Here is a 16,194-nt window from a genome sequence, read left to right as displayed (position 1 = left end):
GCACCATTGATTTATATAGCGGCATTATGATATTGGCTGATCTGTTTACAATACCCTTCCTAATAATCCCCAGCATAGCATTGGCCTTCTTTATTGCAGTCACACACTGTCTCGACATTTTCAGTGAGTTATCTACTACAACTCCAAGATCTCTCTCTTGATCTGTCTCTGCCAGTTCAGACCCCATCAACGTGTATTTATAGTTAGGATTTTTGGCTCCAATGTGCATCACCTTGCACTTGGCCACATTGAACCCCATTTGCCATGTTGACGCCCACTCGCCCAACTTTGACAGATCCCTTTGGAGTGCCTCACAATCCTCACTGGTTTTCACCACCCTGAACAACTTCGTATCATCCGCAAATTTAGCCACTTCACTGCTTACTCCCAACTCCAAATCATTAATGAACAAGTTAAAAAGCAGTGGACCAAGTACTGATCCCTGTGGTACCCCACTGCTTACACCCCTCCACTGGGAGAACTGCCCATTTATACTCACTCTCTGTTTTCTATTAATTAGCCAGTTTTTGATCCATAAAAGGACTTGTCCTTTTATCCCATGATTTTTGAGCTTGCTTAGGAGCCTTTGATGAGGAACTTTATCAAAAGCTTTCTGGAAGTCAAGGTAAACAATATCTATTGGATCCCCCTTGTCCACATGTTTGTTCACCCCCTCAAAGAACATTAACAGGTTAGTGAGACAAGATCTTCCCTTACAGAACCCATGTTGAGTCTGCCTCAATAGGTTTTGTTCATCTATGTGCCTACTAATTCTTTCCTTAATAATGGTTTCCACCAATTTATATATATATATATATATAAAAGAAAGTCCCCTCACCATAAAGTCAACACCCAGGCCAAACCCCTGGACCTAGAAACATGAAATTTGGGGAGAGCACTCCTACCATGACATAGATGCTCACTAAGAAGGAACTTTTAGAAATTGAAAAGACTGGGAAAGACTGAAGGTCAAAGAAGACAGGGACAGCAAAGGATGAGATGGTTAGACAGTGTCATAGATGCAACGAACATGAAATTGAGCCAACTTCAGAGGACGGCGGAAGACAGGAGGGCCTGGCGGGAGCTGGTCCATGGGGTTGCGAAGAGTCGGACACGACTGTGCGACTGAACAACAACAACACCACCTTAGAGACCAACGAAGATTTCCAGAGGTAGGAGCCTTTGAGAGTCAAAGTTCCCTTTCGTCAGATGGACCCAGGGTCTGAGTCAGTATAAGGCAGTATAAGGCAGCTTCATGGGTTCAGATTACAACAGTGTGGTACACTGCTTCGTGGCACCGTGAGGTAACCTCCCTGATTCCGCCTCCTCGTTTTGTCTAAAGCTACCCACCCCCAAAACCTTTGTTCGGGACAACTGAAGTGGGTTGTTTCCTTCCCCGGCTGCTTTTATAGGGTTCATTTACACACAGTGTGACTCATACAGTTTTGCATACCAAAGTGGAGTTGGTCACAGCTGTACAGCAGAGCACACACGAGGAGGAGGAGGAGAAGAAGAAGAGAAGAAGAGATTGGATTTATACCCCGACCTTCACTACCCAAAGGAGTCTCAGAGCGGCTTACAAACTCCATTCCCTTCCCCTCCTCACAACAGACACCCTGTGAGGTAGGTGGGGCTGAGAGAGCTCTGACAGAAACTGCTCTTTTTCAAGGACAGCTCTTATCAGAACTACGGCTTGCCCAAGGTCATCCAGCAGGTGCAAGTGGAGGAGTGGGGAATCAAACCCGGTTCTCCCAGATTAGAATCCGCGCACTTAGCCACTACACCACTGCACCAAAGTGGAGAGTGGATTTTTATACCCCGCTCTTCACGTCCCCAAGGCGTCTCAGAGAGGCTGACAACCGCCTTCCCTTCCTCTCCCCATAACAGACACCCTGTGAGTTGGTGGGGCTGAGAGAGTTTTGAGTGAACTGTGACTGGACCCAAGGTCACCCCACTGGCTTCATGCGGAGTGGGCAATCAAACTCCATTCTCAGGGCTTTTTTGGTAGAAAAAGCCCAGCAAAACCCAGGGTTTTTTTTGTAGCAGGAACTCATTTGCATGTTAGGCCACACACCCCTAATGTAGCCAATCCTAATGAGTTCCTGCAGTTGGGTGTGGCCTGTTATGCTAATGAGTTCCTGGTGGGCGTGGCCAACTCGGGAGCCAGCCGGAACTCCGTTCCTGTGCGTTCCTGCCCCCAAAATAGCCCTGCCCGTTCTCCAGATTAGAGTCCACAGCTCTTCACCACTGCACCAAATCGGTGTCCTCATACTGAATCAGACCCTCGGTGCACCCAAGTAGGTACTGTCTACTCAGACTGGCAGCAGCTCTCCAGGGTCTCAGGCTGAGGTCTTTCACATCACCTCCTGCCTGCTCCCTTTTAACAGGAGATCCCGGGGATTGAACCTGGGACCTTCTGCATGCCAAGCAGATGCTCTGCCACTGAGCCACAGCCCTTTACACAACATTTGTTACCTGCAGAAAGTCCCGGGGTCAGAGTTCCAAGACTCAAATAAACATCACGTTGTTTTGTTAATTTTCTTTTTCTTGTGCACATGCAGCCTCCGGATTGCTTTATCAAGTAGGAGGGGACAGGGGGAGGCAGAAGGAGGGGAACGTTAACCCTCGCCTCCCCTGTTGGTTTCTCGCTGGGAAAAGTCTCATTCGCCCTTGCCTCCGGCAGCTTGCCACCATTTTCAGTTCGCTCTTTCGTTTCTCTTCTTGTCATGGGTTACTTGTGTAAGTGCCCCCACGTGTGGATTAAAACACTGCCCGGAAAGGAGGCAGTCATGTGAGTCTACGCATGATGTGCAACACAATATGAGCCCAGTAGCACCCTGGAGACCCACAAAATTTCCCAGGGTTATAGGCAATACTCCCACTAAGGTGTGGAGTTTTGTGAGCAAAAATTCTACTTTGTGAGCTACTGGCATTAAATTTGTGAGCAAGCGATTTGGCCACTGCATCAATTCGTTTGCTCTGGAGCCCTACTTCCTGAGCTAGGACGAAAATGGGTGAGCTGGAGGCTAAAAAACTGTGAGCTGGCTCACACTAACTCAGCTTAGAGGGAACATTGGTTACTAGGGTTCAGGGGTCAAATCTCACTGCATCAGACCTTGACTCACGAAAGCTTATACCCTGGAAGATTTTGTTGCTCTCTAAGGAACAGTTAGCACTTCAAATAGCCGTGACTAGCCCGATCTTGTCAGAGCTTGGAAGCTAAGCAGGGTCGGCCCCCTTTAGTCCTTGAGACCACCAAGGAAGACCAGGGTTGCTACGCAGAAGCAGGCAATGGCAAACCACCTCTGTTTGCCCGGACCTAGATGGCTCAGGCTAACACGATCTCATTAGTTCTCGTGAAGCTAAGCAGGGATGATCAAAGGAAGCGAAAGCGGCATGCAATGCAGAGGGTACCATAAAAACCGATGATCAAAGGAAGCAAAAGGGGCATGCAATGCAGAGGGTACCATAAAACCCGTTGATCAAAGGAAGCGAAAGGGGCATGCAATGCAGAGGGTACCATAAAACCCGTTGATCAAAGGAAGCGAAAGCAGCATGCAATGCAGAGAAATTCTGTTCCAATGTGGGTTTCGTAAAACGACTGAGAGAAAAGCCATTGCAGAATAAACCTAAGTCTTCCCCTGACCAGTGTTTGTCCAGCCGCTGCTTGAAGACTGCCAGTGAGCGGGAGCTCACCACCTCTCTAGGCAGCGGCTTCCACTGCTGCACCACTCTTCCTGCTAAAGTCATTCCCAGTCTGGATTGATTTTATGCTCTTTAAATGGATGTGTCTGGCCCAACCCCAGCCTGTGAGACCGGGGAGGGCGGACTCTAGAAATCACGTCAAATACAGAAATTTACAATAATGTTACTTGCCACTGGTTTCCAGGAAGTATCTTGCGTTCATGAGCATTCTCCCTTGGGGCTTCAGTTCTAGCTAAAAACAGGGGAAAGAGAGGGTGTTTTAAAAAATGAAAAAGGGAAGAGTGATTTTGACACACTCAGCAAACGATCACTTTGGGAAGAAAAGAGCGAGAGCAGGGTGTCTGTGGCAGAGTGTATTCTAGAACTTTGGTTCAGTCTTTCAAAACTTTTGTTCAGGAAGAGACATTAATGGGAAACCCAATAAACATTCCCCCCCCCCCGGAGTATTGCACTGAAATCTCCATCAGGGAGGAAGACAGAAGAGCATAAGAGAAGCCATGTTGGATCAGGCCAGTGGCCCCTCCAGTTGAACACTTTGTGTACCAGGTGCCATCAGGAGGTCTACCAGTGGAGATAGAACTCCAGCAGCCCTCCCACTACTGCCCCCCAAGCATCAAGAACACAGAGCATCACTGCCCCAGACATAAGAACTTAAGAGAAACCATGCTGGGTCAGGCCAGTGGCCCATCCAGACCAACACTCTGTGTCACACAGTGACCAAAACCCAGGTGCCCTCAGGAGGTCCACCAGCAGGGCCAAAAGAACATGAGAGAAGCCATGTTGGATCAGGCCAGTGGCCCATCCAGTCGAACACTCGATGTCACACAGTGGCCAAAAACCAGGTGCCACCAGGAGGTCCAACAGCGAGGCCATAAGAACATAAAGGAAGTCATGTTGAATCAGAAGAAGAAGAAGAGGAGGAGGAGGAGATTGGATTTATCCCCCACCCTTCACTACCCAAAGGAGTCTTGGACCAGCTCACAATCACCTTTCCCCTCCCCTCCCCACAACTTGGTGCTTGGGGGGGTCAACAGTGGAAGGGCTCCTAGTGTCCTGGCCCCACTGGTGGACCTCCTGATGGCACCTGGTATTTCTGGCCACTGTGTGATACAGAGTGTTGGACTGGATGGGCCTTTGGCCTGATCCAACATTGGCATCTCTTATGTTCTTATGTTCTTAACAGACACCCTGTGAGGTAGGTGGGGCTGCAATATTCTTCCTGGGAGATTTGTTTCCTGCACTCAATATCACGCTTCTATGACTGGGCAAAACTCTGCTATATAAGCCAAATATCCCAATATGGGGCGTGGGGGCGAAACGTGTATTTTGGACCCATGTGTTGGAGATGAAGATACAGACAACAGTGTTCTATGGGCTCGTGAGGATCGAAGTCCTCTGGCCAACGACAAGTTTTCAAAAATCAATGTAGCCATCAGTGAGACACCGCACATGTTGGGTCCCCCGATTATATTATTACATCAATAGTGGCAATATGTTAAGTGCAGGTCAGCAGCACTCAATAGAACTGTGATGGAATCAACCAGGGGTCATTTCCTGCAGGAGCGCACAGGAGTGGAGCTTTGGCAGTAAAGAGCCCAGGGGGCGGGCACAAGCAACAAGCCCCACCCCCTGCTCCCAGCAGCCCTCAGTCAGAGCAAGAAGCAGACAGGTAAGTTGCAGAGCTCCCCCCGGCCCAAAACAGTCCAGTGGCACCTTTAAGACCAAGTTTTGTTCAGGTACAGGCTCTCCCTCCACTGCGAGGACAGATCTGCACGTCCCCCCTCCCCCAATAGCTAGCAATCCAAAACAGTCCAGTGGAGCCTGAGTGGTGGTTGTTGCCTTCTGACGCACTTCCGGTGATGTCAGGGTGTGTGGCATATGTAAATAAGTTATGCTAATGAGTTATGCTAATGAGCTCCTGCACCTCTTTTTCTACGAAATGGCCCCTGGAATCAACACAGGACGCTCCGTTGCCGCATCGTATTCCTCGATTCAATTGGGGGAGAGAACTCCCCACTGTGGCATCCCATCATTCAAGTCTCTGGGTCACTTTTATGACTGTCCGTTATTATCTCATCCTCCCAAAGGGCTTTTCTTCCTAAGTGAAAGCTATTACGGTGCCATCTTTCACCCTATCATTGAAACCAGGTGTTTTAGTCTTGCGGGAACGAGCACCATTAATGTGATGCATCGCCCACTTGGAGAACTGCAAACAGCTTTTACGGCAACCTGGAAGTATTCCTCATCCCCAAACCCACTGGTGACCTAGAATTGTGGTACGTTGTGGTCATCATCTCATCCAGAATCATTCTCAGGCTATTTTATTAAGAATGAGCAGTGGCTCAAGTGGTTAAGACGCTGAACTGCAGACTGGAAGGCTGGTACTTTGGCAGTTCGAGACTCGAGTGCCGCGGGACGAAGTGAGCGCCCGTCTCTGGCCCCAGCTCCTGCCAACCTAGCAGTTCGAAAGCAAGAAATTGCAAGGAGATAGATAGGTGGGAAGGTAACAGTGTTCCGTGCGCCTCTGTGTTTAGTCATGCCGGCCACATGACCACGGAAACGTCTTTGGACAGCGCTGGCTCTTTGGCTTGGAAACAGAGACGAGCACTGCATCCCTGGAGTCGGATTCGACTGGTTTTCGAGCAAGGGAAACCTTTACCTTTACCTAAGAATATGAGCAAGGTTTTAACACAGGGGTCGACTGGCTTTCGAGCAAGGGAAACCTTTACCTAAGAATATGAGCAAGGTTTTAACACAGGGGTCTCCCCTGCGGTGCCCATGGGTACCCATCAACACCTCTCTTGGTGCCTGCTGAGTGACACTTTCTCCCTTCTTTAGGCCCGTAGCCAGGATTCTGTGGCTTATGGGGCAAATTTCTTTTTTCTGGTGGGGCTGAAGTTCTCAGTGCAGAAAGAAAAGCCATTTAGCCAATAGAAAGATGTGACCGGGAGAGATCTCTCAATTGCAAGCAGGACTGTGCGTACTGACCCTGACCCTGGACATACAACCATCTACAATGAGGCCTGTGCACAGAGGTCAATTCGGGGGGGATCGCGGGGGATCGCAGTTCCCCCGGGTGAGGTGCGGGGGATGGGGCACACGACGAAGCCCTGCCCCCCATTTCCGGCCCTCATTCATCCAGGAGGAGGCAGGAGAAGAGGGAGGGTGTTGCTTCATCCCCGCCTCTCCCCTGCCTGGGTCCAGGGAGGGCCTTGGCGGGGCTTCCTCGCACTCCCGCTGGCCTTGCAGGTCCACCGCCGGGCCCCTGATGTCAGGGGGTGTGGCATATGCTAATGAGTTATGCTAATGAGTTCCCCTAGCTCTTTTTCTACGAAATGACCCCTGTGTCAGCCACTTTTAGGTGACAGTTCGCAGCTGCTGCAAGTTAATCACTTCTGCCCGCCTAAGCAACAATTCTGATAACAAGCTGGCACGTGGGGCTGATGACTGCTATCGTCAAGACAGCTAGCACTTAGGCAGAAAAATTCTGTTAAAGGAGACCAGTTTCTTGACACAGTTAGAAGAGATCCTAGAGGTCACCCACTCCAACGCCCTTGCTCAGTGCGGGAATTATCCAACTACAGCACCACTCCCTGTTTAAAGGAGAGCATGCCTTTAAAAAAAATGTTTACAAATGATTGAAGAAAGCATTTACAGGAGAAATTCTTGAGGGGTTGTACCTTTAAGAAAGGGAGCAGAGCCCCCCCAAAGCCCCACAGTAGCTACGGGCCTGCCCCTTCTTCCTCCTGATAAGGTCCAGGATATCACGACAGGTGACATGAGATCATCTCCAGTGACTGCAAACTCTCTCCCCCTGTTGGATTCAGAACTGGGCTTGCCCATCTAAGGTGTTTCATGAAAAGAAATCTTGCATCCTGCCTCCCACCTAATAAAATTCCAATATTCAGAACACTTGTTGCATTTCCCATGTGCTACAGACCTCCCCACTGTGGGCCTCCGAGATGTTTTGGGACAGGGATCCCCAATTTATTTTATTTTATTTATTTATTTGGTGCCTGTGGGTGCCACAGTGCCCTTTCTGGTGCCCAGGCTTTCTTGGGAGGTGGTGGGCTCTCCTTCTTGGGAGGTTTTCAAACAGAGGCTAGATGGCCATCTGACAGCAATGCTGATTCTGTGAACTTAGGCAGATCACGAGAGGGAGGGCAGGGAGGGTTGCCTCAGGGCTTAGTTCTCGTGGCCCTTTCTTACATGCCCAGGGAAATGTCAGTTGCCACTTTGGCATCAAGGAGCTGCGGTGGCTCAAGTGATTAAGACGCTAAACTGCAGGCTGTGGAAGGTCGGTAGTTCAGCAGTTCGAGACCCGAGTGTGCCGCATGATGGAGTGAGCTCCCGTCTTCTAGTTCCAGCTCCTGCCAACCTAGCAGTTCGAAAGCAAGAAATTGCAAGTAGATAAATAGGGACCACTTCAGTGGGAAGGTAACAGGGTTCCGTGCGCCTTGGTGTTAGTCATGCCGGCCACATGACCACGGAAATGTCTTCGGACAGCGCTGGCTCTTTGGCTTTGAAATGGAGATGAGCACCGCCACACCAACCTTTTGCTTCTTATTCTGTTTACCTTGTTTGTTGTCAAAACCCAGAGCTTTTTTTGTAGCAGGAACTTCTTTGCATGTTAGGCCACACACCCCTAATGTAGCCAATCCTAATGGGTTTCTGCTGTTGGGTGTGGCCTATTATGCTAATGAGTTCCTGCTGGGCGTTGCCAACTCAGGAGCCAGCCGGAACTCCGTTCCTGTGCGTTCCTGCCCAAAAATAGCCCTGACTGCACCGCAACACTAGAGTCGGATTCGGCTAGCTTTTGAGCAAGGGAACGTTTACCTTTACTTTGGCATCAGGAAGCCATTTTCCTCCAGGCCGGTTTGGCTGGAGATCCTGGAGGGTTTTTTGTCATATTCTGGGCACTGAACAGTAGTCACTGCAGGTGTGGAGGGGGAGGGATCTGTGAATTACCTGCATTGTGCAGGGGGCTGGACTAGATGACCCTGGAGGTCCCTTCCAACTCTGTGATTCTATGAGTAGGGCCAGATGGGGCTGTTTCTTCCTGCAAGGCCTCTGACTGGCTGTGCAGGTTTTTAAAAATATTGCTTTGGCAGCAGCTGCTGCCACCACGCAAGGTGTAAGTGAAGGTAAGCTGGCTCCTCCTCCTGAGGCAGCCATTTTAGGGCCACGCCCACCACACTATGCCAGGGTTCCGTAGGGGCCCGCAGGCTGAAAACAGTTTGGGAACTCCAGTTCCACGGCTCCGACACTTACCCAGATTTCCGTCTTCCCGTTATTCTTTTTACACTTCTCCGCCACCACGTTGAGTTCAACCGTCGTCTCGGAGACCATCTCGGCGCTCTTGTCCTTCACGATGATGTGCATGACCCGTCCCTTGTGGATGTGCGCGTCAAAAGTGCTGTTCCATGGGGGGTACATGGTGGGCTTCTTCTGAAGGTAGACTTGGCCGTTCTCTAGGATAAAAAAAAATGTTGTTGTTATTTAAGGATCGTGTAATTTCGCCTGCCTTCTCCTCTGCTTTTGGTCTCCTGCGTTCTAATGAATTGGTGCTCGCATATATTGAAGTGCCGCTGGCCTCGGGCGCTGCAAACTTAATTGTATCGACTGGTGGCTTGCTGAGTTGCCTGCTCCCGGCTTTTATGCTGCCGCTACTTCTGATTTAGTTAGGGCTGCCAGCTGTGGGTCGGGAAATTCCCGGAGACGGGGAGCGGGGTGGAGCCTGGGGAGGGCGGGACTTGGGGAGGGACCTCAGCGGTATATAGGGTTGCTAGGTCCCTCTTGGTAACCAGCAGGAGATGGAGGGGACTTACCGGGAGCAGCAGGGAGTTCCATCTGACATACAGCGATGTGCCCGCGCCACTGCCCACCTGACAGGGAAGTGACGTCATCACGTCCGGGACGTTGGGGCAACGCCCTGGTATTTGGGCAAAAAACTCTGTGGTAAATTTGGCTTCTACCATAGAGTTTTTGCCCAAACACCAGAGCATCGCCCCGGACGTCCACCTGACCCGGAAGTGACGTCACCACGTCCGGGACGTTGGGGCGACGCTCTGGTATTTGGGCAAAAACTCTGTGGTTAATTTGGCTTCTACCATAGAGTTTTTGCCCAAACACCAAAGCATTGCCCCCGACGTCCCCGAAGTGATGGCGTTACTTCCAGGTCATGTGGGCAGTGACATAGACACGTCGCTGCATGTCGGATGGATCTCCCTCATTTTGGGGGTAAGTTCCCCCCACCGGGCAGCTCATCGGTAGCGGGGAGATGAGGCATGGCAGTGGGGGGGGGTCTACTGGGAGGTCTGGCAACCATAGAAGGGTACAATCCCACAGTGTCCACCCTCCAAAGCAGCCACCTTATGAAGTATTTAACGAAGAGAGCTTTGATGCTTATATCCCCAAAATATTGTTGGTCTCAGCCGTGCGACTGGACTCAAATCTAACTTTTCTACTGCAGACCGACCCAGCTACTCTCTGAAACGATTTTCTCCAGGGGAACTGATCTCTGTCGTCTGTCGTCTCTGTAGATCTCTGTAGTCTGGAGGCCAGTGGTAGTTCCAGGTGATCTCCAGGTCCCAGATCTCTAGGGCTGGCAACCCTAACTTTAAGCGGTAGTCAATGCTCCCTCTAAGCTGTGGAGTCTTGGTGAGCAAAAAGTCTCCTTGGTGAGCTGCCGGCATTAAAGTTGTGAGCGGGCGATTTGGCTGCTTCATAAATGAGTTTGCTCTGGAGCCTGTCTCTTCATGAGCCGAGACAAAAAGTGTGTGAGCCGGAGGCTAAAAAACTGTGAGCTGGCTCACACTGACTCGGCTTAGAGGGAACACTGCTGTGGAGTCTTGTGAGGAAAAACTGTACTTGGTGAGCTGCCGGCATTAAAGTTGTGAGCGGGCGATTTGGCTGCTTCATAAATGAGTTTGCTCTGGAGCCTGTCTCTTCATGAGCCGAGACAAAAAGTGTGTGAGCCGGAGGCTAAGAAACTGTGAGCCAGCTCACGCTCACTCAGCTTAGAGGGAACACTGAACGCGACATATGTGTGACAGGAGATGTCTTTCTTACGGAGCCAGTTTGACAGTCTTAAGATCTGTGTATCCGAACAACTGCATGAAGGAACGCTGTTAAGAAATCTCTTAGAAGTTGATTCTTGGGCTTCAAGAATGTTAACCTTGGGAATCTATTAACGTATTGGTCACCTCTTTGACAAAGCACCAGTGAAAGGGGAAAATTTGACAGCGGGCGAGCCCGTAAAAGGATTTGCAATGCTCCCTCTAAGCTGTGGAGTCTTGTGAGCAAAAAGATTCTACTCTCTGAGCCACTGGCATTAAAGCTGTGAGCGAGTGATTCAGTTACTGCATAAATTAGTTTGCTTGGAGCCGCCCTTCCTGAGCTGAGACAAAAATCTCTGAGCCGGAGGCTAAGAAACTGTGAGCTGGCTCACACTAGCTCAGCTTAGAGGGAACACTGGCGGTAGTGGCTTGTAATTAACAAGAACCACAGTGGGGACTTACAGAACTGGACTTTCCTGCCTCCCATCCCTGCTGTAGCTCACCACACCTTCTGAAATGCTACCCCACAATTCACGGGGACCCCTCCAAACATTGGGGGGAGGGGTCTACAGTGCAGGGGGGGGGGAAATCAGAGGAAATCACCAGCTCCGCTATCTGAAAAATCCTTCCAGTGGTGGAAAAAACCCCCACGGGATAGGAGTCAATATGTTAATCGATGTGATTGGTTCTAATGCACTGGAATGTGTGTAATGGCGTTGTTGCATACTATTTATAGTGTTGCTTTGGGAGATGCAGCCGTCAAGTACCTCCGGGAGATAAACTAGCAATTGCAAATGACCATCAACACGCAGACAGGAACAAACAAAAAGGACTTACAGCCGAACAAACAAACAAAAAGACTTACGATCTAAAAACACATTATCTAAAATTAAAAGGCAGTTTCAAGGGAATAATGGAGATAAAAATAGGGGGGGGGCTTGGATTGCCAGGTCCCCCCTGGCCACCGATGGGGGACAGGGGGTAGGGTTGCCAGCTCCAAATTGTGAAATTCCTGGAGATTTGGTTATGGATCCTTCAGTGGTCAAGGACTTCAGTGGGGCACAATGCCATAGAGTCCACCATCCAAAGCGGCCATTTTCTCCAGGGGAACTGATCTCTGTAGTCTGGAGCTGTAATTCCATGCGATCTCCCAGGTCCCACCTGGAAGTTGGCATCCTTAAGGGTGGCAAGGTCTCAAATTCCAGTGGGATACCTCCCACGGTAAGCTTCAGTTCTCTGCCACTACTTTGGTATGGCAGAAAGGGGAAGGAAATGGTGTCATTCCAGTGCAGTGACATCACTTCCGGCGCAAACCAGAAGTGACATCTTCACATCGGGCGACCCTCTAGGATTCCACTGACACTCTATTGTAAATCCACAGCGCTTCAGGGAATCCTAGAACGTCACCCCAACACAATGATACTGCTTTTGGGTTTACACTGGAAGTGATATTCGGGCACTGGAGCAATGCCAGGAGCTGCCTCCGTGAGCAAGAGGAGGAAGAAGAAGAAGAAGAGTTAGATTTATACCCCTCCCTTCACTCTGAGTCTCTGAGTGGCTTAAAATCTCTTTTCCCTTCCTTTCCCCACAGCAGACAACCTGTGAGGTAGGTGGGGCTGAGAGAGCTCTTTCGAGGATTGCTCTTGAGAGAACAGCTCTGAGAAAACTTGTGACTGACCCAAGGTCACCCCAGCAGCTGAATGTGGAGGAGTGGGGAATTCAACCTCGTTATCCCAGATTAGAGTCTGCGCTCCTAACCACGACACCAAACTGGCTCTCGCACCACAACCGTCTCTGCCGAACCGAGCTGAGCCACCGCAACCACGCTTCCTCCTCCCTCCCCCCCTTCCTTCATTATGGGGCAGGCACTGTGTCCTTTCCAGGGCTGTTTTCACCTCCCTATCCACCCCACGTGACCCTCACTTGATGACTGTTGCAGCACAGGCTACCTGTCAACGGGCCAAACGGGCACACGATGCAGCCTTATATCGCCCAGGACTCTTGGTCGGGTCACATCTGAGCAGCCTCTGCCTTCCTGTGCGGCTACAGAGCCCCGGGTTGTTTGGCATGCAAAACAGGTGCTCCACCGCTGAGTCACTTCTCATTCCCCATCGCTGATCAAGCACGACAGGCCGCTTTCCACCGAACACTTCTGCAGACAACTTTGCAGGGCGATAAGAGAACTTCTTGACCTCCCCCGACAATAAACACACATTTGGTGCCACCCCCTTAAAGGCACTGGAGTCTGCTCCTTCAGATGCAACACAAGGACCCTATAGAATCACAGAGTCGGAAGGGGCCATAGAGGCCATCCAGTCCAACCCCCCTGCTCAATGCAGGATCAGCCTAGAGCATCCCTGACCAGTGTTTGTCCAGCCGCTGCTTCGAGACGGCCAGGGAGGGGGCGCTCGCCACCTCCCTAGGCAGCCGATTCCACTGTAAGAACATAAGAGAACATAAGCGATGCCAATGTTGGATCAGGCCAAAGGCCCATCCAGTCCAACACTCTGTGTCACACAGTGGCCAGAAATACCAGGTGCCATCAGGAGGTCCACCAGTGGGGCCAGGACATTAGAAGCCCTCCCACTGTTGACCCCCCCCCGCACCAAGAAGACAGAGCATCACTTGCCCCAGACCCCCTATCTATACCTTGTGGCTAATAGCCACTGATGGACCTCTGCTCCATATGCTTATCTAATTCCCTCTTGAAGCCGTCCATGCTTGTAGCCGCCACCCGTTCCTGTGGCAGTGAATTCCAAGTGTTAATCACTCTTTGGGTGAAGAAGTACTTCCTTTTATCCGTTCTAACCTGACCACTCAGCAGTTTCATGGAGTGCCCACGAGTTCTTGTATTGTGAGAAACGGAGAAAAGTACCTCTTTCTCTACCTGCTCTTTCCCATGCATAATTTTATAAACCTCTATCATGTCACCCCTCAGCTGTCGTTTCTCCAAGCTAAAGAGCCCTAAGCGCTTTAACCTTTCCTCATAGGGAAACTGTAAAAAGGGTTTTCCTAAAATCTAGCCGGTACTTTCCTGCCCATACAAACAAAGACGCCTCATAGCAAGCCACACCATTGGTCCATCTAGCTCAGTCCTGTCTACTGTGACTGGGAACGGCTGCCAGGAAGAGAAAGTATTTTTGTGGTAATGGCCATCCGAGACCTTTTAACTGGAGATGACAATGGCGGGACCAGAGGTCTCCTACATGCCAAGCAGGAACAGCCAGGTTGATAGCCCTCCTTGGCTTCAAAGCTAAGGAAGTTTGAGGGGCCGAGCCTGGGGAAGTGGGGCATCACAGGTGCTGTGACGTCACTTCTCGGCAGTCACCAGGAAGTGATGTCACAACCCCACTCAATGCTCTAGGAATTCCCTCAGTCTTTATGGTGAAGACGGCAGAGATTGACATGATTTCTAGAGCTTTGTGGGGTGCTGTGACATCACTTCCGGACGACCGCACGGAAGTGATGCCGCACTGTCCGCACCAGGAAGTGATGTCACAATCCCACGCAATGCTCTAGGAACCCCCCCCCCAGTCTTTATGGTAAAGACGGCAGAGATCGACACGCTTTCTAGAGCTCTGTGGGGTGCTGTGACATCACTTCCGGTCGACCGCACGGAAGTGATGCCGCACTGTCCACACCAGGAAGTGATGTCACAATCCCACGCAATGCTCTAGGAATCCCCCCCAGTCTTTATGGTAAAGATGGCAGAGATTGACACGCTTTCTAGGTTTTATTTTATTTATTTATTATTTACATTTTTATCCCGCCCTCCCCGGGGGCTCAGGGTGGCTAACAGGCATATAGACGTCACTTCTCGGCAGTCACCAGGAAGTGATGTCACAATCCCACGCAATGCTCTAGGAATCCCCCCCAGTCTTTATGGTAAAGATGGCAGAGATTGACACGCTTTCTAGAGCTTCGTGGGGTGCTGTGACATCACTTCCGGTCGACCGCCCGGAAGTGATGTCACACTGTCCGCACCGTTGTTCCCTCCCCACTCTTTCTCCTGTGAATCCATTTGTTGGGCAGGGGAAAGGAGTTTGCCTTCTCCAGAGAGGGCCAGTGGTAAGCCTAAAGCAAATCTATTCGTACCGTGGCTTCCTCACGGTAACAAGAATGAATTTACTCCAGTCATTGGAAGACTGAAGCGGCGTTAGGACTCTATGAAGGGCAGGTTTTCCTGTCTGGCTGAGACGCGGCTATCACGCTGCTAAATGCTTTCATCAAGGAAATGCCACAAAAGTAGGAGTATAAAGAGCACAGATCCAAGTGGCCTGTTTGGGTCCAGGTGGCCCTGAAAAGGGCAAGGTCTTTGTACTTCACAGAGTTCAGCAGTTTTCAGAAGACAGTCTCAGAAGCGCTATCCATCCGCCGGCTTTTATTCCGGGAGTAATCGCCATGCGGGCAGCAGGCTTTCAAAAATAGATGCACTTAAAACAACAATTCAAAGCTGGTTCACCAATTTATGCTGTAAAGCGCAAGGCTTTGTAGTTCCATGTTACAAAGGGGCACGGAGAGGCACGTTAAGGATTGCTTTGCTGGATCTGAACACCACCAGGTGAAAGACTCTGTGATTTTAGACCGAATGGAGAGAATATGTTCATAAAAGTTTTGGGGAAAACACTACTTCCAAGGGTGGTTGTTCAAGCATTGCCTTGCTTAAACTACATGCGTGCATTAAACTACATGCGTGTGTTATGACAGCCAGTTCGGTGTCATGGTTAAGAGCACGGACTCTAATCTAGGAGACCGGGTTTGATTCCCCACTCCTCCCCATGCAGCCACTGGTGTGACCTTGGGTCAGTCACAAGTTCTCTCAGAGCTGTTCCTCGAAAGAGCTCTCTCAGCCCCACCCACCTCACAGGGTGTCTGCTGTGGGGAGGGGAAGGGAATGGAGTTTGTAAGCCGCTCTGAGACTCCGAGTGAAGGGCGGGGTATCAATCCAATCTCTTCTTCTTCTTCTTAAGTGAAATCCAGTTGCTTCCAACGTACGGCAACCCTATGAATGAGCGAGCGTCTTCCAAAACGTCCTGTCGTTCACTGCCTTGCTCAGGTCTTGCAAACTAAGGGCTGTGGATTCCTGGACCAAGTCTCAGGTTGGGTCTTCAGGGGTCATTTCGTAGAAAAAGAGGTGCAGGAGCTCATTAGCATAAATCATTAGCATATGCCACACCCCCTGAGATCACCGGAAGTGTGTCAGAAGGCAACACCCACCGCTCAGGCTCCACTGGACTGTTTTGGATTGCTAGCTATGTGGGGGGTGGGGGGAATGTGAAGATCTGTCCTCGCAGAGGAGGGAGAGCTTGTACCTGAATAAAACCTGGTCTTAAAGGTGTCACTGGACTGTTTTGGACTGGGGTGGGGCGGGGGTGGGGCTCTGCAACTTACCTCGCTGCTTCTTGCTCTGACTGAGGGCTGCTGGGAGCAG

At 50.5% G+C, this 16,194-nt stretch overlaps 1 protein-coding gene across 1 annotated transcript in view; it reads right to left on the bottom strand.

The window, feature by feature from the left end:
- Positions 1-3,868: 3,868 nt before the first annotated feature.
- LOC107110690 (protein kinase C theta type-like) overlaps positions 3,869-16,194 on the bottom strand; it is a 24,129-nt gene continuing 11,803 nt past the window's right edge. Inside the window, exons 2-3 of the mRNA XM_015411489.1 lie at positions 8,977-9,176; positions 3,869-3,937 (exon numbers count right to left, since the gene is read on the bottom strand). Coding sequence (XP_015266975.1) covers positions 3,869-3,937; positions 8,977-9,176 — 269 coding nt within the window. The remainder of the gene's footprint in view (positions 3,938-8,976; positions 9,177-16,194) is intronic.

This window comes from Gekko japonicus, unplaced genomic scaffold (genome assembly GCF_001447785.1).
Source record: "Gekko japonicus isolate JY-2015 unplaced genomic scaffold, Gekko_japonicus_V1.1 scaffold5050, whole genome shotgun sequence".
In the NCBI taxonomy this organism is placed as follows: domain Eukaryota; kingdom Metazoa; phylum Chordata; class Lepidosauria; order Squamata; family Gekkonidae; genus Gekko; species Gekko japonicus.
The sequence above is the reverse complement of the archived record's forward strand: the minus strand, read 5'-3'. Positions and strand labels throughout refer to the sequence as shown.